This window comes from Suncus etruscus, chromosome X, assembly GCF_024139225.1.
Source record: "Suncus etruscus isolate mSunEtr1 chromosome X, mSunEtr1.pri.cur, whole genome shotgun sequence".
NCBI classification, from domain to species: Eukaryota; Metazoa; Chordata; class Mammalia; order Eulipotyphla; family Soricidae; genus Suncus; species Suncus etruscus.
In genome coordinates, this window is record NC_064868.1 from 68,675,322 (window position 1) to 68,700,731 (window position 25,410).

The 25,410-nt window shown below is 36.2% G+C and overlaps 1 protein-coding gene across 1 annotated transcript in view; it reads left to right on the forward strand.

Annotated features, from left to right (window-relative positions):
- DIAPH2 (diaphanous related formin 2) overlaps positions 1–25,410 on the forward strand; it is a 370,213-nt gene that overhangs the window by 314,152 nt on the left and 30,651 nt on the right. Inside the window, exon 26 of the mRNA XM_049766649.1 lies at positions 1–96. Coding sequence (XP_049622606.1) covers positions 1–96 — 96 coding nt within the window. The remainder of the gene's footprint in view (positions 97–25,410) is intronic.

The following is a 25,410-nucleotide window of genomic DNA, read 5'->3' on the forward strand; positions in this document are numbered from 1 at the left end:
AAGGTGATGAGACTGGTGTTATGGATAATCTTCTAGAAGCCCTACAATCAGGTGCAGCATTCCGAGATCGCAGAAAGCGAATTCCAAGGACCTCAGGTAAAATCCTTACTAACTCTTATATTACTCTTAAGTGTAAAAATTCATTGTTAAGAAAAATGTAAGAAAAATAGCAAATACATAATTGTCTTCATAAAGATAGTTTTTCAGTTTCATTTTATGGTAAAGATTCAGATTTTTACATTTCTGTGATCATATGTGTCCCAGTTTGGTATTATTATAATCAAATAACTGTATACTTTACAAAAAAGTCAGGAACAAATGTTCCTGTTGTGTTTGATATTGAACGTTTTAAATTGTTGGTTATAAGAATAATACTTGTATGGACTCTCACAAACGTAGATGGATAATTACAAGTTCAAAAGGATGGCATATTAGTTTTCTATTATAAATAAGGAAACAAAATGTTTTTATAGGGCATTGTTTATATACTGTAGTATGAGATAGATCCACTTTCCATTGTGATGGGAATAAAAAGAGAAATAGTAAATTCACCAGCCACCAAAGTCCCAAAGGTTGGAACATATTTTATTGTCTTTGCTGAAAAATACAAATGTTGATATCAAGGAGGAGAGAAACACATAAAGAATTAAACAATCTCCTTTTTGAACTGGACGTCCAATGAAAGTCTACCATCTCTGATTATACCTATGGCTAAGGAAAAGCTCAGCTAATTTGGGATAATCCATATAAATCAAGATTTCTTCCTTCTCTAAGGCAACTTTTATGCTTTACTTTATATATTTATTAAAATAGAAGAACAAAGTAAGTGTTCTCATTGCAAAAGTTTTCTCTTAGGCTCTAATGTTAAGTAGAAAATTAATTATTTATAAATAAAATATTATATAAATAAGATATTTATATAAATTATATACTATGTTTATATAAATACAATTGATATATACAATTAGAGAGTTGTTTGTGTTTCAGTCGTACAATGTACCACACACTTCACCAGTACACATTTCTGGCTACCATTGCTCCATTTTTATTACCATATCACATTTTCCACACTTTCCTCTCCCCTGCCTGCCTCTGTCGCAGACATTTTTCTTCTCTTTCTTCTTTATTTCCTGCTAGCCAATATGATTTGCAATATGACTACAAAATAAATATTATGAATAACAATTTATCACCTTTCAGTAGCCAGTTCTGACCTTAGAGATTATTTCTAACTATTATTGTCATCATGGTTCCTTCTCTGACCTAGCTGCTCTCCCCTGCTTTTTGTAGCAAGTTTCCTACCTTGAATTGATCCTTCTGACCCTTGCCTTTATATCCTTGGATATAATTACCATATTATCCACTTTATCTCTCACAAATAAATGTCTTCATTCTATTTTTATCTCTCTCCGACTCATTTTGCTCAGATAAATTTATATTTATCCATTTATAAACAAATTTTATGACTTAATTTTAACAGCTGCATAATATTAATAAGGAAAGCAACAAATCCAGGATAAGTGAACATAGGTAAACAATAGAAAAGGTTTTCAGAAGTGGCATGCAGGAGAAGATAAATTAGAAGGGCTATGTACAACACAGATATACACTAGAATAACATAAAGGTGGCCGCCACACATACACACATGTAAACACATAAATAGTTGATTGATCAATATGTTACAAATGTACAACTGATCAATATAGAATGGTAAATGGGAATGACTCAAAGTGCTTCATAAATATAAAGCTAGCAAGTAAGGTGATGAGGAAATTTTAAACCAATTACTATAATAGTTAATTTCTAGGATTTACTGCTGTTAAGGGTAAAGTTGTCTTAAAGGTGTCATAGGTTAGATTATATATACATCATTATCAAACCAATTGGCTTTTCAAAATCCTGTATTAAGCTTATCATAAAGGACTTTTGATAAGTTGCTAAAAATTTCATAATGAGCACTGTAATGAGAGTTTAGAGTACTGAGCATGTAATGAGAGTCTAGGGCTTCCAAGTTTTGTCCCTTAGATTTCTGTGAACAAAAATATTAGAACATTATTGCATACATACTTGATTTGAAAACAAGTTGCCAAAACATTCTTATAATGAGCACTGTACTGAGAGTCCATAGCATCCATGTTCCTTCTCCCTGTATTTCTGTGGGTGAAAATATTAGAACATTTTTACAGACATCTTTTCAGAGGCAATTAGCTTATAACTTGCTGTATCTTATATTTCTTCAAGTTGTTCTTTGAATTAATAACATACTGTGGCAAGTCATGTATTTGCAAGGGGAAGTCCACATATGTTGTAATTTTGCTTCTGCCTGTCCTCATAGGAAGAGCATTTTAGAGGTACTATATACACAGGTGATTACTTCCAAATTTCTATCATTTTTTTTTAAGAATCCCACTTAGCTTTTCAGTGACTGCAATAAAAACCTGTTATCTATCAGTATTTCTTCTTGGAAAATAACCTGTAATATACATTTACTTGTGGAGGCTAATGGCAGAGATAGATGTATAAAAATCTAAAATATCCAAGACTTTTGGACAGGTGAGGCACTGAACTGTGGGTTTGAACTGACCCAAAATTTTTTTTAATAATTTTTATTGTGACCAAAGAGTGAATAACAAATCTTTCACAGTAGTATTTAAGGTACATAGTGACAATGAATCAAGGCCATTGCCACCACCAGTGTTGTTCTCCTCCCTTCATCCCTTTTCCCAGCATGTGTCCCTTATCTCCCCTTTGTTCTGTAGACTACTAGTAAAACCGTTCCCCTCTGTGTATAGCTTGTTGTAGACAGGGTATCAATTATGTTGTTGACTTTAGGTTTGATGTTTAAGTCGATTCATTTTTTAATTCCACTTAATGTCCATATGGCTGTTTGGTACTGGTACTGTTCATTTTTATTTTTCCTTCAATTCATGAGGTAAAACAAGATGATTCACATTGTGTGGTTGTGCTGTAGGAGGACAAAGGGGAAAAATTATAGCAGCTACCAAAGAATAAAAGCACCCAGCAGCAAAAGAATCACCAAATAATAACCACTAGCGTAAAAAAGAAGAGAAAAGAGGAAACATAAAAAAAAGAAAAAGAAGAGAAAAAAAAAAGGACTGTTGGTGTGGCAAGGTTTTGTGCTCCCCCCCCTTTTTTTTTGCATAGGCACAGTATTGGAGAATTAAAAAAGGGAATTCCCTTGGCCTAAGATATTCAGGGTTTCTCTGTCCTTGAAGCATACTGTCATGGGAACAACTACTGGCTCCGTACATGCTCATTACCACAACTAAAGGTCTTTTTTGTGGTGCCAGGAAACTTTCTGCTCAGTTGTGGATGATAAAATCAGGCCTCTGTAGCTAGACGTCTTGGTATTTGCACTGATCATAGGACAAGGTCTAGGATAGAGTCTTTAAGGTTCTAGAAGTTCTGTTCCATCATTGTTGTAATCAGTCTTCTGTAATGTGTGGTCATGGTTTTTGGTCAGATCCTAGGCTGAAGCCTAGGATAGTCTTCCTTATGGTTCCAAAAGTTCTGCTCAGTTCATTGTCAAAGTCAAGCCTCTGTAGTTAGAGATCTTGATTTTTGTACATGTTCAGGCTATAGCTTAGGGTAAGGTTTTTCTTATTGGTCTCAAGATAAGTTCTGCACAGTCATGGTTGTCACAGTCAGTCTTTTGTAGTTAGTGCTCTTGCTCTTGTTTTTTTTTTGTTTTGTTTTGTTTTTGTTTTTTTGGGCCACACCCATTTGATACTCAGGGGCTATTCCTGGCTAAGTGCTCAGGAATTGCCCCTGGCTTGGGGGGGACGATATGGGATGCCAGGGGATCGAACTGCAGTCCTTCCTTGGCTAGCGCATGCAACGCAGACACCTTACCTCTAGAGCCACCTCGCCGGACCTGCGCTCTTGGTTCTTGCACAGATCTAAGGACTCCATGTCTTCTGATTTCCTCTTATTATTAGGTGATGTGATAGGGCAACCTGGTCTTAGATCAAGTTGTCGTTTTCTCGTTGTCGGGATGTCATATCAGAACTGTCGCAAGTTAGTGCCAGAGCAGTGTTAGAAATTTCCCAGCGGAGTTTGGTTTCTGGTGTTGTTACAGGGAGCTATATCAATTCTACATCTGGGATCTGGGGTCTGGGGTTGTACTAACACTGTCCAATCTTATGGAGACTGAGTTGTAACCACATGACACATGTTCAGGGTGGGAGGCGCCCCTGTGTTATAAAATGTATGAGTTCTTATCCCTAGAAGATAAGATCTTATTTCCGTGTATATGGTTTCCTTTTTTATACTGTGCTTATACAAAAGCGTATGGTGTCATATTGTGTTCCTGGTGCTATTGTGGATAAGAATGACAGGTTACACAGTCTTTGTGCTCTGGATTTGACCTGAGCTTTTATCCCAGGCAAGACTTTTTCTTCTCGACTTTTGTACCAAGCAGATCCAAAACTGGTGAAAATAAAGGAAAAAATATATATAATAGAACAAATAAATAAAACTGAATTTTAAAAAAGTAATTGAAGAAAACAAGTGATGGACGAGGGTACCTTTATATTTGGGATAAACATCCTAAGATGCATTATTATAAAGATATTAAACATACAAAGACAATATAGGCCTCCCAAGGAGGTCTTCTGAGATATTCTTTTTTTTTTTTTTTTTTTGGTTTTTCGGGCCACACCCGTTTGATGCTCAGAAATTGCCCCTGGCTTGGGGGGACAATATGGGATGCCGGGGGATTGAACCACGGTCCTTCCTTGGCTAACGCTTGCAAAGCAGACACCTTACCTCTAGCGCCATTTTGCCGGCCCCTTGAGATATTCTTGTGGGAGGTGAAATCCAAGGCAATTTTTTTATCAAGGCCTTGGTCTTGAGACATGATTTGCAGCATTATGGGATCAAGTAGTGTCCTTGAGCTGAGGGTCTTTCTGAAGCTGAATCTGGTACCATGCAACAGTCCATGTTTTGAGGGGGCCACATAGCTTGAGTCAGCAGGTGAATTGGTTGTAGTTTCTTGCCAGGGCACGAGATATGGGACTGAGAGGGTGTCTTTTCATTTAGGAGCTGGGTGGTTGTTAGAGCAGGAGGTTGGTCTTGGTGCCTAATGAGTTAAGAACTGAGGGTAAAGAAGGTTAAATAAGGAGGGATAATGGATCAAAATTGGGGGATGAGGAGGTAGAAGGGATTCTGAAGTGGGGGGAGGAGTAATATATGAGAGGGGCTATATACTCTGATGGATTGTTTACAGTTTAGGTTTGGCAATCAGAGAGAAGACCACTGTATAGAACCTGAAAACTTTTAACAATATTAGACTCATTAAGCTGTTTAATTCTCTGCCAAGCATTCTCTACAGCTTTCTAGTCATCAAGATAATCATTGTTTTCCTCTTTATGTCTTTTCTGATTATCTACTTTATTCAGATTTTCATAAAGATCATTTAGAAATAAAAGTAGTTTATATTAACCTTGTCTGTATCCTACAAAGAGGTCATGCTCTTCCCAATGATTATTTTAAAGTCTTTTGGGCTAATATGTCCTTACTGTCCTCCCCACAGAGCTTTTATTATTAAGCTAAATTCTTCTGCCAATTTACCTTTATGCTCCTGGTAATAGTTTTAGTTGAAACAATCCGCCAACACAACACTACACAGGTATTGTAAACTGAGTTCATGTAACAAGTGTTTTCTAAGTTTTAAAGTCCAGTGAGAAATGGACTAGTTTTACAAAAAATAGGATGGAAATTTTTAATCTGATTACTCTAATCTCTAGTTTAGGGTGACATTTTCGTTTGTTCTCCTTCTTACCTTGGGATTTGCTGCTGGTTTTCTTTCTGCTTCCTCTTGAATTGCCTATTTTCAATCTGGGTAGGAGTTGGAATGCTTTAGCTTTTCAACCATCTGGCATTCTTTCAGTCAGAGGAAGAAGGCAATGAACTAACTCCTTGCAGGCCATCTTTTGCATGGCCCAGTTACAGGCCCAGTATTGTGGAGATGATAGAAACATTGGCACCTGCGTCAAATATAACTTTAAACTTCTTCCCATGTATCTCAAGGTTTATAATTGGGTGCTTCACCTTTGTAATACTAAAGAAAAAGGCTAGCAGTGGATCAGTAGAGGATGTGAGGGTGTTAGTGCTACAGAAGTCTTCAATGCTAGGTCGATCATCATTGCCAGACTTTACAAAGAGTAGTAACAGAAGCTGGGCATTGTATTCTCCCTTCTCAAAATTCCAAAGATTTAGCACCCAAATGACAATTATTTCTTCAACATGATCAGAATCTATTACTCCCACATGAACAGTAATTCCCTCAAAAATCAGAAGGCTTTTTCCTATGAGCATTTTTACAGTGCCTGGAGGGATTGGCCCTTTTATGCCAAATTTTAATTTCTTGGGGGCATTGAGCCAATGTCTTGATTACTGTCTCAGGGCAGGAAATATCCTGAAGTTGTAGGCTGCAACTTCATAGCTCTGTTGGCCTGGGCTGAAAAGAAAAGTTACAGACATGAGTGTCTCCTGATTCTGCAAAGTTTGACACTGTTCCCTTTCCCAGTTACCCAAGACAGATTGATTGAGTTGTAGTTTCTATTTTTTTAATTATATTATTTAAAGAAAGTGTATCACATAGTTGACCTGACTCATCATAATATATTTGTTTCAAGATAAGGAAAGCAAATTTATTGAAAAAAATAAAATAAAATGGGAGAGAAGAAAGAAAAAAAGTTCAGTAGCAAGTATATTTGTGAAAATTATTGTATCTCCAATAGAGTTGTTAATACAATAGCAAAAGGTTTAGTAAGCTATTTTTAATGATAAGAGATAAAAATACAATATAAAAGTGTGTGAAAATCGTTTTTGTTTGCATAGGTACAGCAAAATATAGGGAAAATAGAAAGGAAAAATCTTGGCTTACAAACAGGGGGACCTTACCCATTAATTCTGGCATAAGAGCAACTACAGGCTTTAGGCATATTAAGTTATCTAATTTCAAAGTCTTTCTCTTTGGTCCCAGTAAAAGCTCTTCACAATCACAGTTGTTGCTGTCAGGTTTTTGTTAGAGATCCTGCTTTCTCTACAGATCCTACGTCGAAGTCAAGGTGATGCTGAATGTCTTCTGTTTTCATCTCACCATTAGGTGGCAATGCAGAGAATATTGCATTGAAAGCAGTTTCTTGCTGTTACAATTTGTCAGGGTGTCATATGAACCCACTCTGGAGGAAGCCAATGCCAAGGTAGCAGTAGGGGCTTCCTGGTAGAAGTTCAATTCCTGGTGCTGATGTAGACAACTGTGCTTTTTCCATAGATGGGATCCAAGGTTCAGGGGTGAATGGTCAATGTCAGATCTTCTGAAGCCTAAGCCACGTAGCTATGGCAAATGTTCAGTGTGTAAGTCTTCACTGCAATATAATATCTATGTATTCCTATTTCTATTAGATAGGAACTTGTTTTCACACATACAAATTCCCCATTTGAATGTGCCTATGCAAAACGGAATAATACCACATGGTACTTCTGGTGCATATGGGGGTAAAATAAACAAGCTAAACAATCCCTATAACCTGGTTCTAACGTGAACTCAGAAGACTAGAGAAACTTATTTAATTGAATTCCCTACTAAATAGATAAAAAATGGAGGAAATTGCTGCTACATGAGAAGATAGACAGTAAGAGCTATACCTATTAAGAAAATATATCTAAAGAAATGTTCAAAAGATATATACATATCCCCTTTAAGTCTTTTGAAATAGTCTGGGGGGATCTGGAGCACAGCATCAGTCTGTGATTTGGTCTTGTGGAGTCTAAAAAATAGCTCCCTGTAGTCATATATCAGGAAATTCTTGAGCTGGGGGATTCTCAGATACTGAATCTGGTAATGAGCAACAGTCCACAGTAAAGGAAGGAAGGGAAAGGGGGCCACTGAAAGCAAATGAGCAGCAGTGACATTAGCAGATTCTTCTCAGACTGAGAATCTATCTTTTCACTATAGGATTTGGTTGGCAGCTGAATGGGTAGGTGGAATGTTCTGTTTCCTTAAGAAATGAGGGTATAAAGGGTTAAATGGGGAAAATAAATTAGGACAAGAGAGTGAAGGGTTAGAAAATAATTTGTAAGATGGTTAGTGAGGGGGAAAAAGAGGGATTATACATAACATGGTAAAGGACAGTATACAACATAGACAGACTTTACAGATGAACATTAGACAGATATTGAGGTGGGCAACACATACACTCATGTGAACACATAGAAAGATACTAAAGTTTAATCCATGGGTTATAGTTAAAAAGCTAACCCAGGTGAAATGGGACAAAAAGCTTAAAAATATAAAGCCAACAAGTCAGATGGAGAAGTTTTCAATTTTCTAGGCCAATCATGATTGGTGAGGGTAAACTTTACTTAAGAAGCTTCATGAGTTAGATTGTTTATAGAGCATTCATAAAAACAATCATAATTTTCGGGTCTAGAAAACTAAGTGATAAGGTAATGAGCACTGTAAGAAGAATCTACATCATGAAGAATTGTCTAGAGGGTCTTGAGCTTCCAGGTTCCTTTCCTAAAAGCAAACTAAAATCATGAGCATTATGGTATAATGGTAAACTGCATACAATTGAAAATAGATTACAATAATATATTCAATGAATGAGCTCTATAGCAGAAGTGTTATAGCATGCAGTTGAATATTTCATTGCTATCTATGGACATAAACTTTATATTAGCAGGCATAATCAAGTAGAAAATTAATAGATTAGAATTTTTGACCTGACATTATCATAATGAGCCCTGTTTCCTGAACCTAATATAGTATAGCATTGCAATGTGGTACTGGGGTGACCAAAACAATCAAGGAGTTATTATAGACATAGTAAAATTAAGACATTAAAACTTATAGAGAGCTCTGTAGTAGAAGCCTATGGCTTCCAAACACTTTTGCACCTGTTTCTGGCTAGTTCCAAAGGGCAGATAAACAGTGATGGCACTGGAACGAGAAGGAGACTGAAGGAAGGTTGGAAAGGATGCCCCATTCGACAACTTGTGGTTTCTAGAAGGCAGATCCAAGAAGAATCCTTCAGTTTCTATGAAAATGCCCTAGTTTACCACAGTTAAACATCTACTCTGAGTTTGCAAATACTGGAACTGGCCTCTTATCCAGTTTCTCAAGACAGGATTACCAGTCCAGTTGCAGTCTCTAGCCCTATGTTTTCCCTTGCTGCAACTCAAATATGGTCTGTGGGGTGCGATTGAAGGGTAGTATTGCAAGAGGCTCTGTATTCTCTAGTAGCAATAGCCTGATTTATCCTGATTTTCTTGACTTTGCATTCATATGAACTAGGACACAGTGTCATCAATATGTGCCTGTTATTTTATAGAAACATCATTTTGACAAGCTCTTCAGTATCCCATAACATCGTCCCTATCTCTAAAAAGGCACAAGATCACCTGGCAGTATTCGTTGGCATTTTCAAAAGCTAATTGTCTCATTAGGTGCTGCTATTTTTTTCCTTACATCTAACTTGTCTCTAGATTTCATCCATCATTTTCTTAGAAATTCTGCATACAGCTCAGAAACTTCGTGAAAAATATTTCTATACCTTTCTTTAAATTTGCAATCAGCATCAATCTTTTCCCAAGCTATCTCGTGGTCCTTTGCTAAGTTAGCACAAGGTATGGCAACTTATTTCTTATGTCAGTCTACTTCCCTTCTTTGATCGACATCTCCTAAATCAACCAAACCCCTTAAATTCTACTTCAAGAATGACTTAAGAGTGTGGAGTTTTGTCTTAACCTTATCACTAAGTCACATTTTTCCACTGCATAAATTGCAGAGAATTCAGGCAAATCTTAGCAATAATATGAAAACTCTAAGTACTCCAAAGTGCACTCTCAATCCAGCCTGTGAGGTACTCAGTACAATATGCGAATGTTGGTCTATCTGAGGTACAGGCATTTTTTTTGAATATAAAATATTTATTTTCTGACAAAACAAAATAATATCTAAACATGAGAAAAGCATTTTTTTCCACTTATTTCATGCTCATAATTTTATTAAAATTTTGTCTTCCTTTTCTTGACTTTTTTAATATAATTTTTATTTTGATCATAGTGGCTTACATATTGTTGACAATAATATTTTAGGTACATATTGGTACAGGCATTTTTAAACCAGCTGAGTGAGATCATATTTAAGACCTCATAGGATTAAGGATATCCTACAGATAGGATGGCAGTCTTGAAGGAGGCTGAAGTAGGGGAAGAGAAGACGATGTTACTAAATAGCTTTCAGGTTCTGAGTCCAAAGTAGTAGTAGATTACTTTTCATTAGCATTGACTTTACCTGATGTATTAGAACTGGAAGATGATAACCTATCTGGTTAATTCCATTAATTTGTTGTGAACAACAAATTATCATCTCTGGGATGGCTTCTTTTTAAAATTTGTTTTATAAAAACACCAGGGTTACAAGGTTATTCATATACAGTTTTTTACAGTGGAAGTTGTTCATGATTGAGTTAGTAATATAATGTACAATAACCATCACCTGTGCGCAATTTTATCCACTTATGTTCCCAGTTTTCCTCTCACCCACCCTGATGCCCTTTTCATTCCCTCCCACCGTCATCCCCTATCTACCTCTTGGGGGAGGCATTTTACTTCACTCTTTTTTTTTGACACTGTGGTTTGCACTGTTGTTAAAGATGGGGTGCCATGCATTTTACTTTATTCCCTTTCAGCACCCAATTTTTGTTTACAGTGATAAGTTCCAACTTATTAAAGTTCTTAACTTCCTTTATTCTAACTGTACCCTTCTCTATTCTAACTGTACTATCCACATTTTGTGGCAAGCTTCCTACCATGGACTAGTCCTCCTAATACTCATCTTTTTTAACTTTAAATATCATCCCCATACTGTGTTTTATTTTCCTTATATCCCACAGATGAGTGAGATCACTCTATATTTGTCTTCTTTATCTGACTCATTTCACTGAACATAATAATCTCCATGTCCATCATGGATAGGCAAAATTCATGACTATTTTTCTAATGGCTGCATATTATTCCATTATGTAGTTGTACCACAATTTCCTGAGCAACTCATCTGTTGTTGGGCATCTGGGTCGTTTCTAAAATTTGGGTATTGTAAATAGCACTGCGATGAACATAGGTTTATCACAAGGCATTTTTGTATTGTGTTTTTTGTGTTCCTAGGAGTGGTATGGATGGATCATATGGGAGCTCAATTTCCGATTTTTTGAGTAATATCCATATTGTTTTCCATAAAGACTAGGCTAGATTGTATTCTCACCAGCAGTGAATAAGAGACACTATCTGTCTGCATCTACCCCAGCACTAATTGTACTTGTTCTTTGTGATATGTGCCATTCTCTGTAGTATGAGTTACTTCATTGTTGTTTAGATTTTCATCTCTGTGATTATTAGTGATTTGGAGCATTTTTTCATATGCATTTTGGCCCCATGTGAATGCACCAGAGTAACATCAAACTGTCCAGCATGTATGTTACCACTTCATACACACTTCCTACACTTCAGTCAAAAACCAAGATAATACAATGGCCTTAATCCACCTTGATACATGAAGGATTATGGCCTTAATACACCAGGGTATTATGTCATTTACTATTCTTGAGGTCTTTGTTCTCATGTCCCTGTTTGTCATACCAGATGTAGGGCCCCAAATACCATAATTCCACCCTGGGAAAGCAGGTCTTTCACATGGGTCACCACAGGAAATAATCAAACCAGCCTGAGGAGGGTGAAACATGTTGGTCTGAGAAGCTTCCACATCACAGTGTGTATGAGAGAGGGGGGGCTGTCAAAATTGCAGTTTTTATTAGGAACCAAAACCACCCCTATCGGTAGGGGGAGCAAAGGCAAAGGACTCATCTAGAATTCTTCCCACCCAGGTGAGTCTTTAGCATGTAAAGAGGAAGCTATCTTTGCTTCGGTTGAAAACCAGTATTAACCCAATCATAAATAAGGTTCTTTTCTCCAAGTAAAGTAAAATGAGAGGAAATAGCCAAAAATCTCTGAAATGGGTCTCAATTGCATACAGCCAAGATGTGTGCAATTGCTATCATTGCTGACTATCTCTGTTATTATTACTTATAGATGAAAATTATAGTATGTTAAATATATAACTCTGCAACTATACTTCTAACTGCAGTGTTTTTAGTTTATTGTGTAAAAATGAGGTGACAGTGTGCATTTTGGATTAGAAATTCAAAATGATATTAAATATTGTGATTAGTTCATTAAATTTTAAATCTTCCTTCTAAGTCTGTGTCCCTCCCTAAGGGACAAAATCGCAATTCAATTTTATGTTTTGATTTGATACAGAATTGTGTGCTTGAGCAGCACAGAAGTGTCTTTATATATCCTCTTACCTTTCTCCTTTGCATTTCTAGAATATAAAATATGTTTTTCAGCTTCTGGGCCATACCCAGCAATAATATAGGATTATTTATTACTCAGAATTCAGGAATTACTTCTGGTGAATTCTTGGGGAACATATAGGATGCTGGGGATATAACCTGGGTCAGTCACATGAAAGCTACTGTTCTATTGCTTCGGCCCCCTCATTAACACATACTCATTAAAAGATCTAGGATGACATCTCAGAAGATAGAAAGTATCACTATGTAGTCTAGCTTGAATTATTCTTTGACATCTAGAGGAAAATTGAATACAGATCACTTAAGCTTACATGTATATGTATGCAAAACTGTTCTGAGCAACCTGTAATGATGCTCATAATAGGAATTCCAATCACTGTCCTTATCTGTTCTACAACAGAATCAGCTCTGCTGCAATTTTCCTCATTAAATTTTTGCAGATCAGTATGAATTAAGGTCAATTTCTAGTTCATTTTTATGGAATATTTTAGAAATATTCTTTTATTTATTCATTTGTTTTTGGTTTCAGGACCCACACCCAGCAATGCTCAGGGGATTCTCTCAGTCATTCACAGGGGTGCGCTGGATGAACATGCTTTGCAAGGCGTAAAATGCTGAGTATCTCCTCCAATCCATTGAGTTATTGATCCTATGTAGGAGAATTTCCTTTTGTTTGTATTTCTTTTGGAACCACACCTAGCAATGCTCAGAAATTACTCCTGTCTCTACACTCAGATGTTATTCCTGGTGATGATCAGGGTATCATAAGGAATTCTGGGGATCGAACCCACATCCCCTATGTATAAGGCAAGAGATTACTCTGGTCCCATAGGAAAATTTCTTTAGGTAACAAAGTGTGGCATACATTAGGACAAGTAACTTTTGGTGGTTTTAATTCTTTGTCAAAAATACACAGACAAAAAATATCAGACATGATACTATCGATAGCTATGCTCATAAAATCATTTGTTACTCCTGTTTATAGATGTTTATTTCAGGAGTAAATCATCAGGAAAACTGTATCTAAACTTCATGGAACAGAGGGTCTGAAAAGTAATCACTCTATGCCTCTCTTGTTTCTTCAGAGCCTATACACATAAACAACTGCAAGTCATGTTGATGAATAAAAAAGCAAAGGCACATTTATTTATAACCTATGTACATCCTATAACAGGCTGAAACTCAGAAAAACTGAACACCTATGCACTTGGTCTTTGATAAAATTATAAAATAGTTTAGCTACTTCATAAATCATGGTTGTGAAGAAAATGAAGTCTTAGTTATGATTGTTATGCAAAGGGAACATGAATGCAAATCAGGCATATTTAAATAGCCTTCTTCATAGATTTCTGCTTCCCCTGTTCAAAGGGGAAATATTTCTAAGAGTCATGTACACATGAATATTTTGAAGGTGGCCTTTGCTCTTCCACCAGGGCTAAAGATATGTTTTGGGTTGGGCAATTTGTACTTGTAATATGAACAGACACTGCTTTGTAACTGTACTAAGTGAAGAGGTATTCATCATAATATATGAAACACCTAAATTTTTTTCAACAAGGGAAATTGCTCTTTTTTGTGGTAGTAATTATGTTTAATCTTTCTCTGTTATATACCATATAATTAGATTTATTTCTAAGGATCTAAAGAAATTATAAACTATACTTCCTCTCCAGAAGAATTCCACCTCTGTACCAGTGGTCAGTGGCAGCCCCTTTTATATGTATAAAAGACTATATCCTACACTTCCCTGTCAGCTTTTGTGAAGCTGTTAGAGATAATATTGAGTAACTTCTAGTCTTGTGTGTAAGAATAGTGCACGGACCACCAGAAGTCTTTGGAGTTATAGTTATACCTATGTAAGTATATCTGCAAATTGCTATAGTTACAGAAATAGAAGCTTTTGTGTCTGAATCATCAATCCTCATTGCAGCTCATCCCAACCACTTTTTTGTCCTCCATGCTTTTCCTGTTCAGGGCACTTGTTCATGCCATTTACCTCTTGCCACACAGAGGTCTCTGATTACCTGTGGTTGTCTCAATGCTTGCTGGTTGCTGGTTTTCTCACTGCTTTCTTGGCTGTGTTCAGTAAACATTCTTTTGTCTGCATTAAACATTCTTTAGTCATGCTAAATATTTATATGAATTAAACATTTTGGGAGATTGGGGATAATTTGGACCACATCCATTAGCTCTCAGGTCTTATTTCTGGCTCTGAAATCAGAGATCAATTCAGATGGGGCTGGGGGGACTATATGTAGTACCAAGTATTAAACCCAGGTTCAAGGCAGACACACTGCCTGCTGTTCTGTCTTGTTGGTCCCTAAATTTAGCATCTCCCTTTATCATTAATTTTACCCACCAATCTACATGAATGCTAGTGCTGCCTTTTGATTGTTTTCTGCTCATTTTGAATTGTACTGTTCAGTTGCTGATGCTTTGTGGCTTCTATTTGGTTCTCACAATTTCTTCTCTTATGTGTTCTCACAAGCATGTGAGAACGCCAACTCTTATTCTGATGTCCATTTGATATCAAATGAATTTGCATTTGACACTGATCTCTTTTTTTAACCAAATCTCAAATTGAAGTAGATTTAATTCCTATTTATAGGACAATACTCCTAAATACTTCTAAAGAAATGTCAGACATTTGTTTATAATTTACTCAACTTCTCATTAATCTTTATAAATATTGTATATAAAACAGAGGAAATAGACATGAGTTAGTAAATCTATTTATAATACTAACAAGTAATTGATTTCGTTAGTAGCTTTCATACAGATTTACTGAGAAAAAATGACCTTTATGTAGATTAACTCCTAAAAGTATTCTAAGGATTTTTATTATTTAAGGGACTTTAAAAGTACAGGATATTTTCTCTTTCTACTTGAGATTTTTGGGTTTGCTGGTCTGTCTTATTGTACACTTGCATTGATATAGCAGAACACAATATAGTATTCTCTGGGTAATAAAAAGGTTTTTAAATTTCTTTCATTATTAACAACTCTGCAGTGGTTTCAGAAAGTCACTATGTATTATCTCACATAAAAATGAGAAAAAAATCACAAAAGCTTTGCAAAGTTAATATTATAATATGGATTACCATCATTACTCCAGTAATAAATCTTGATAGAATTTTGGTTACATATATCTGTATTTAAATTATGTAAGTTTGTATTTTATAATAAATTGATAAATATCTTCAAATATTTGAAATTTATATATAAATTTGTTTTTAAATTTCCAAGTTTGGATACTTTTCCCTCAAAGACAAAAGGGACAGAAGTAGATATAAAAATTGTATTCATCTGAGAAGATAGTTACTTTATTCATTAATTAATTTATGTTTTGAAGCAACATCCAGAAATGGATTACTCCTGGATCAGTGCTCACTGCTGGTGGGCTTGGGGACAACATAGGATGCCTGGGATTGAACCTGCATCAGCTGTGTGCAAGGCAAGCACCCAACCATCTCAGTCCTATTGCTGTGGCCCCATAGGATGTACTTCTTTTGGGAGGGAGGGGCACACCCGGTGACACTCAGGGGTTACTTCTAGCTCTGTGCTCAGAAATCGCTCCTGGCTTGGAGGATCATATGGGATGCCAGGGGATCAACCGCAGTCTGTCATAGGTCAGCCGCATCCAAGGCAAACACCCTGCCATTGTGTCACCTCTCCAGCCCCTAAGATGTACTTCTTTTTTTAATTATAGTACTTTTATTTTCTTTTAATTTAAGCACCATGATTACAAACATGCTTGTAGTTTGGCCTCAGTCAAAGAAAGAACACCTCCCTTCACCAGTACAAATTCTTACCACCAGTGCCCCCCTACCCCATCTTCCCTCACCCTCTGCCTATATTTGACACAGACATTCTACTTCTCTCACCCATCAACATTGTCATGGTAGATCTTAGTGTAGTCATTTCTCTTAACTGCATTCATATAGTGAGCCAGTCCTTCGGCCTTCATCTCTATCATCTCTGGGCATTATTACAAAAATGTATTTTATTTTTTCTCCCATTTCCTCCAGGATCTCATATTTCATAGCACAGTTTCTCAAAGTAGTCCTGATTATACTTTGGATCGCTTTATTATCTGTAGTGGCCTCCCCATTTTCTAATCTAGTTTATTTAGTTTCTCTTCCTTTTGTTGTGAGTTTTGCTAGTGGTTTATCGATCTTGTCTATTTTTTCAGAGAACCATCTTTTGCTTTCGTTGATCTTTCGAATTCTTTCTTGGGTTTCCACTTCATTAATTTCTGCTTGAAGCTTTATTACTTCCTTCTGCCTACTTGTTTTGGGTTCAAAATTTTGTTAATTGTTTTCTAATTTTATTAGCTGTGTCATTAAGCTTATTTATGTAAGTCCCTTCTATCCTAATGTGTGCTTGCAACTTTGAATTTTAACAATAGAAATCTTAACAACAATTCTGTCACCAATGTCAGCTTCCATCACATTTTCCCATAACCTCACCCTCTGCCTGCCACTTTGATAGGTACATTACAACAGTAGGTTGTAGGTTGTAGCTCAGATGTTATGTTTTCAGTGTTGAGTCTGTACTTTGGATTTATAGATATATCCTTCTCCTATACTACTATCCTCACCTTTTCTTAAAGTCTAAAAAGAAAAAAATCAAAAATATTTGTTTGCAACTTTGATTTTGACTATTTTTTGTTTGTTCTGACTATTCAGATTTGTTTCTTGTAGGCAGCAGAACATTGGGTTCAGCTTTATGATCCATTTTGCCATTCTGTATGTCTTAACTCGTGCATTTGGCTCATTAACGTTGAGAGAGATAATTGTCATGGAATTTAGAGCCATCTTTGTGTGGAAGTTTGATGCATCTTTAGACCTGTCTTGTTTTAAAGTAGACCTTTCAGCTTATCTTTTAAGGCTGGTTTTGAGTCTGTAAAGTTTATGAGCTGCTGTTTATCTGTGAAGCTATGTATGCTTCCTTCAAACCTGAAAGTGAGTTTGGCTGAGTACATTATTCTAGGCGTAGCATTCATTTCTTTGAGTTTTGTCACTATATATCCCACCACTGCCTTCTGGCCTTGAGGGTTGTTGTTAAGATTTATTTGGCTAAAATTCAACTATCAATAACTTTGTAAATAACAGTACTTAAGGAGTTTTTAAAAGATAATGGTTATATTTTAACACTTTCAGTAGTCTCAAACCAGATTCATTTTTAGGTTTCTAATATTGATTTTATTTTCGAATTTCTTTGGAAATTATGAAGTTTTATCAGAAAGTATAAGCTGTGAATTTGAGTACATAGTTTATTTTTAATTTTAATTATGTTTACTATTTAATCTGTTATCTTGTAAGTACCATGTTAGACATAGAAAAGGGTAGGTTGAGGAACTGAGGTCTTAGTATTGTGGGTTGGACACATGAGTTGCACTCCACCAACTCATGTTCAATCTTTAGCATTCTTATGGTACTTAAGTACCTCCAACAAGCATTGCTGAGTGCCAAGCTAGGAGTAAGCCCAGTATATTGTATTGCTGGGTATGAATGAGAAATAAAACCAAAAAAGCAAATGAGAGGCAACTCTGATTTGTACAATTTTAGTTTTATTTTTATTGTAATAACATCAGATAATTTAATTGTTGATTTGAAGATGGATTTTAAAAAACATTTCTAATATATATAGGCTTTATTTTATGGCCCCATTTTAATTTTTTTGGCCACACCAGCAGCATTCAGGAGCTATTCCTGACTCTTCACTCAGAAGTTACTCCTGGGTGGCTCTAGGAACGATATGATATGCTGGGAATCAAAGCTGTGTTGGCTGCATGCAAGGCAAATACTCTACCTGCTATTCTATTGCTCCAGGCCCTATGGTCCCATTTTAAATTATATTTTTATGCACTGACAGAAACAACGAGCATTAAAGTAAGTTCAACTAATGGACCTAAAATCTGCAAAATAAAGGCAACAGGAGAATTACCTGAAAATTCAGAAATGTTCTGCCAACATAATTGAGTTTATATAAACATATTAAGTATGATTTAATTGTGTTGCAAGTCAGCCCCTTGAAGAGGTTGACTGATGGAGGGATGGAGGATGAGGTCTTTCCCCTCCACTCGGAGCACGCATCTGCCACCCTGTTCAGACAGCGGTTCTGAGGTGAAGCGGCAGGTAAACAGCTCGCAGACAGTCAGGCTTGTGGAAATATTAGCTTTATTTGGTGGACAAGACTGAAATACAAAGCCTCAGCATCAGTTCCAGCCAAAAGCCTCTCGCCTTCCACAGACCCTTGTTTTTATCTCCCAGAATCAGGTACCACCCAAGAATGGGATCAGATACCACCCAATGGTGGAAGCAGAATCAGGTATCACCCTAGGGTGGGCAGAATGCCAGGTCACACCCTAGGGTAGGGCACCATCACTGATCAGTAACATAATAATCCCATAAAATGTTTACATACACAACAATTCCCCCATTTGTTTTAGTAAACAAACAGTATTGTCTACAATTATTAAAGGAAAAAATAGTCAATAATAAAAGAGCGGCTGTTTGTATAAGCGCATCACAGGAAAATGTAAAGAAAAACTTCTAACCTAAACACAGGGTGTCTAAAACCAGAAACATGTATCAAGGAATCAACTACAGGCTCCTGAGAAGACAAATCTAAGACGTACATAGATCCTTCGAAGAGATGTCAGAAAGGTTGTGTAGCAGGCAAGAAGAAGCATCTTTTCTTTATTTTTTGTTGTTGTTGTTGGTTTTTGGTATTAGGTTTTTGGGTCACACCTGGCAGCGCTCAGGAGTTACTCCTGGCTCCACACTCAGAAATTGCTCTTGGCAGATACCAGGATTCGAACCAATGACCTTCTGCATGAAAGGCAAACACCTTATCTTCATGCTATCTCTCAAGACCCACTTATATTCAAGTTCAGGGAGACCAGAAAGCCCATCTTTGAGGGCATTGAATTAGGCCCCTATTTTGGAGGAAGAAGCATATACCCCCTGCACAGTGGGGGGCCACTGCAATGATGGTAAATAGGCTCTGAACTTAATCCAAGTTCTTAATCCAGGCTGAAGTCCATATGATGTCCGAAATTGATGTACCAATGAGGTCGATTATTTATAGATGGGAGCTTAAGTCACAAACCAAAACAAAATGTTTAAGGCAGAGACCCTCCCTGTGTAAATAAACAACTTGAGGGCCCATCCAAAATGGATGGAACCTCCTATAAGCCTAGTATTTTGCCTATGATGTGCCCATGCAAAAAGCCCTGAGACCAGACAAAAATATCAGTTAGGAAATTATAGACAACAATATCTAACCCACTAACCTAAAGTCAAGAAAGCAAAACCCTAATGTAATACAACATCAATTCCTAAGATTAAAAACTAAAATAGAAAAACATTAATTACAATAGTCAAAAGAAGTGTAGTACCAAATATAAATTCAAAGGATTACAATTATAAGAAAAATACAAAAGGTGAAATTTCTACAGAGTCCAATACCAATCTGTAAAGATGAGTGGTCTGGAACTTCGAAAAGACTGGCAAAAGACACTTGATGGGTCTGAAAAAGTGGGTTGAAGCCTGGTACAGAAGATAACATCAAGCTAAATAAAGAAGGAAGGCCAGTACAATCATGCATCTGTTAGGGCATCCCTAAGCGTTACATCATTACCATCATGAGTTGGTTGGGCGTCTACATTTCCTTTGGGATCAGTGCAATCTTCGGGTAGCCATTGTAGAAATGGTCAACAGTAGCACTATGTATGTGGATGGAAAACAAGAAATTTAGATGGCACAGTTTAACTGGGATCTAGGGACTCTGGATCTTATCCATGGATCTTTCTTTGGGGTTATATTGTGACACAAATTTCAGGTGGCTTCATTTCCAACAAGTTTGCAGCAAACATGGTACAAAAGTCCAATAGACATGGATTTCTTCCTCAGGCCGAGAGGCTTGTAGTTGTGGGTGAAGGAGATGAGTTGCACAGGTGAAGGGAATCCTGAAAAATAAATTTTAAGGACTAGGAAGAGAGAAGGAAGGATAAGGAAGACTAAATTGGGGGAAGATAATGTTGAGGAAAAAGGGAACTATATACAAAATATGCAAAACAGACACTGAATAAGACATACACATACAAAATAGAGAAAAAGAAAAAAAAAGAATTCAGCTGAATCAACTAAAAGCGCTTTAAAATATAATAGCTGGCAACTGTTTAGATAAATCATTTCAAATTCAAAAAAAATTTTTATCTCAGAGCAGAGCAGATCTGAAAGAGAATTTCATGCATAATACAAACATGGAAAACTCTACTATAAGTGTATAAGAGTATATATACAAAGTTATTATATAACAGTAACTCTATGATAGTCAATCTTAGGCGAAGCACTGTGAAGAAAGTCCACCTAAAATAATCATTATGTCAGCGTCTTAAAACCTAAATTGAGGGAAATAAAGCAATGATGTTAAAATAAAAAGAGTGAAAGTCGTTAAATGAGTATATCTAGAAAGAAAACAACATTAATATGATGAGAAATTTTTCTTTCAGGTGAACCTTGACTAAATTAAATTGTAAGGTTTCATGATTAACTGAGACCTAGAGCAATAATGAAATTAAGACATAAATCCACCATACAAGGAAACACATTGGGGATCCATGATTTTTAATCCTATTCATTGATAATGCTTGTGGAAAGAATCATAGAGCATTAATAGCAACTGATAAGGGAGTGAAATGATTATCTGGTGTTCATTGTAGATCTCTAAGAAGTATAAAACAGGATGTATGCTGCTGTGGATTTCACCAATGTATTAGGGACTTTTTTGATCTTCTTGTCATCAAAATTGAACCAGTGTTGTTTTGCAGCAATTTTACAGTATGAAGTACAGTGTTCATAGTGAACTTTACCATAATGGTTTGACACTGATGATAAATTGTATTTCTTAATCTTGCTTTTATTCTCCTAAATGAATTCTACTAAATTGAGGTCTTCTAAAGGAAAATCCACATAAGTGTGCAATTTTTTTTATTTGTTTGCCATCAAAAGCAAAACGTTTCAAGTGTATTATAAATACTGGTGGCAGTTTCCATAAATATGTTTTCTTTGAAAAATCTCTTCTAGTTTTGCAGCTGTTGCACTGAACTTTGTTGTCATCCCTTAACTCTTCTTTAAAAAATTCAGAGAGGCATTCCCGTAACGTACATTTATCTGTAGATGTACCAGCCAGAGACAAATGAACAAATATCTCATAAACCTCAGACTTTTGGTGGCATGTGAGACACTGTAGTATAGATTTTAATTGACCTTGAAAGAGATCATAAATAATAGAATTGAGAGCCTTTTGGTGTTCTGGACTAAATTGTTCATAATTTTCATTTTCCATAAGCTGTGTAGTTTTGTTTGTCATTATATTTACAGTAAGCAAGTCCTGATATAGTCCCTCTATTAGAAACATCAGTAGTTCATGCGGATCTAGCTGATAGTGTCCAGCAAACTGGTCATTAAGTAAACTAATTGTTACTTTGAAGCTTTCAGGGTTAATATATCTATGAAATCCATTTCCCATGGTTTTGATAAGCCGACCAAATTCTTCAGCTAATTTACCTTCATGCCCCATTGGATTTTTCTTGTTAATATCCTTTTTATAATGATCTTGATGAAAATACTGAGTCAAGTCTGAAATATTATACAAGCATTGCAATATTGAGTTCATGTAGCAAGAGTTTCCTATATTTTGGAGCCCAGTTAAGACAGGTTCCTGTCTTTCCTTTTGCATCTCGGAGTGTAAGGGTTTATCACTACCATCAGTCTCACTCAATGTATGGTGTGTTATAGCTAAATCCTTGTACTCTGCCCCAGAGACCTCAGCAATATTACTGTTGATAGTCTTGAGTATTTTGTTTTTGCTCTGAAAGGGAAGTTTATAGTCTGAACCTGATCATTTGTGCTAGCCCAATTTCTAACAAGGCATAATGGAACCCAAAATTTCTTGGGAGGGTTGTCATTTGTAGAAACATAGGCATAACCCCTTCCTCTCAAAAGAAGATATCCAGCTATCCATTTTTCATCCTCCTTGATCCAAATAGGTTTATGGGTTGTTCCTTGTCTCTGAATATCTTCTTTAAAATGTCTTTCCGCTGCAGTGTAACTTTCCCCTTGGGGTAAGTTTAAGTAATTAAGTGTGATAAGAGTCAAAGATAGCAAATCTGTTGGTGGTAAACCTCTTTTTCTATTTTTTTGTAATTGAGTTTTTAAAGGTTCTTTGTGTCCTTTCTACAATGGCCTGTCCGCTACAATCGTAAGGAATTCCCTTCAGATGTCTTATTTGCCATTCTTTACAAAAAAATTTAAAAGTTTTGCTAACATAGGCTGGCCCATTATCAGTTTTTATAGAATACAGAATACCCATCACAGAAAAACATTGTAAAAGAAAACTACAAACAGCCTTAGATTTCTGAGAAGACATAGGAATTGCCCACATAAACTGAGAATAAGTGTCCACCTAAACATGCAGATAAGGTTTTCTTGGAAATAAATCTGTTTGAGTTATATCCATTTGCCAAAGTTCGTTAGACTGTAAGCCTCTTGGGTTTGCTCCTGCTATGTGAGTCTTTTTTGTTAACGGTGCACATATGTTGCAGTTTTCTACAATTTCTCTGGCTTGCCTTCATGGAATTTGGTAATTCACAAGTAAACAGTGAGCATTTGTGTGTAGGGCTGAATGTTTCTCTACAGGTGATTTAAATATAGGCATTGCTAGCAAGTCAGCAGTTTTATTTCCTTGAGCCATCGGTCCTGGAAGACCTGAGTGGGCTCTAATATGCATGATGAAGATGGGCTCAGTTTGTTTTTTAAGAAGCTGCTGTAATCATTTAAGTAAGTTCTGTATGATTGGGTTTTTAGCATTAAGGGAGGCAGTGGCTATTACATGACATAAATTTACCACATACAAAGAATCAGAAACTATATTCATGGCTTCAGATACATTTTCTAGTAGGTAAATTAACGTTGCTAATTCAACTTTCTGTGAAGATTTATATTTGGTATCTATGGTCATATTAATGTTGTCTCCAGTTATTTCTCCTTTTCCATTTTGGTATCCATCGATGTAAAAAACTTTGGCATTGGGAATAGGAGAATCCCGAACAATTGAAGAAATAACAAATTGAGTTTTCTTTAAAAAGTCCCAAATTTTTCCTGCTGGATAATTGGAGGATATTTCTCCTGTGAAATCTGAGAGGGCCCTTTGTAGAGATTCATTAAGAGGCAATATTGACTCAATTTCCTTTTTTGGTATTGGCAAAACTATTATATCTGGGTCAAAACCTAATAAAGATATAGATCTGAGTCTTGCCTTGATAATAATCTCTGAAATTAGTTGCAAGTAGGGGACAACTGAGTGAGGCTGTTTGTTATGTAAATACACTCATTCCAAAGGTCCTGCCTGTTGCATCAAGGCCCCCATGGGGGTTTCTATAGTATGGAAGATTAACAGAAATACCTTTTCTCCTGGGATGAATATTAAGAGAAATGATTTTTGTAATCTGCTCAGGAAGATGTCCATTTCATTTTTGGCAGCTGTTAAGTTTCTCAGGCTATCTAACGCAGGGTCACCCTCCAAAGTTTTAAACTGATTAGACAACTCTGCATTCGGGATTCCTAGTGCAGGGCGGAGCCAATTTACGTCACCTAAAGTCTCTGAAAATCATTAAGCATTCTGAGGATTTCTTTTTTGATAGAAATTTTTTGTGGACGTATTGACATCCGGTCCAAAATAAAACCCAAATATTGATATGGTTGCATTATCTGTATTTTTTCTAAAGCTATTTTTAGTCCTGATGTTTGTAAGCAGTCAATAACATAAGAGTATAAGTACTGTAAATCTGTTTCATTGTTCATTGTGAGCAAGATATCATCTGTATAATGAAATATCATGGCTTGAGGAAATTTTTCAGGAGCAAGGCTCAAACCTTATCTACAAAAAACTGGCACATTGTTGGAGAATTCAGCATGCCTTGCGGGAGAACAGTCCATTGGAACCCTCTGCAGGGATGGGTGTTATTGAGAGAAGGAACTGAGAATGCAAAACGTTTTTTATCATCTGGGTGGATATTTATATGGTAGAAGCAATCTTTCAGATCAATTATAATTAGTGTCCATTCCTTTGGAATAACTACAGGTGATGGTAAACCAGTCTGCAATTTGTCCATAGGTATCATGAATAAATTTACAGCTCTAAGATCCATCAAAAGTCTCCATTTACCGGATTTCTTTTTTATAGTGAATATAGGTGAATTCCATTGAAAAAAGATGGTTCAATATGTCCTAAACTTAGCTGTTCCTCCACTAATGCTGCCAGCACCTTTAATTTATCAGTTTTAAGGGGCCAATTACCTGTCCAAATTGGTTCGTCAAATTTCCATTTTATTTTTATTGGTGCTGGTGTTTTTATGACAGTGGCCACTATAAAAACTTTGGGTTCTTAAGTCAAAAGAAGGTTCAGTCTCTTCTGGAGCTAATGGGATGTGGAATTCTGCTTACCACTGTTTGTGTAGGTCTCGGCCCCACAGGGATAATGAAAATGGGCCCACTTGAGGTCTGATTATCGATTTTTGATTTTTCTGGGCCGTAAAATATCATAGTCTTCACACTTAACAGACAGGAGCTCAGGCCTCCTACTCTTTCTAGTGAATATGGGATTTTCTGAAGACGCCAATTTTCTGGCCATTCTTTATCAGAAATTACGTTAACCTGAGCACCAGTATCTATCATTCCGTCAAAGGGTTGCCCTTCCAAGTGAAGTTTGATCATTGTGTGTTCATCTTTAAAATTAGTAACCAAAGCCACGATTCAGTTTTGAGCAGTGCTTCCAAAACCTCCAATTCTAGTCTTACCTGAAGTCCCAAATTTGACATAAGTAACTATTAATATCTGGGCAATTGCTTCTTCTTTTTTAAAGGTCCATGTAACTGGTACGGTAATAACTACAATAATTTCTCCCATAGAAACTGAGTCAATGACACCAGTGGTT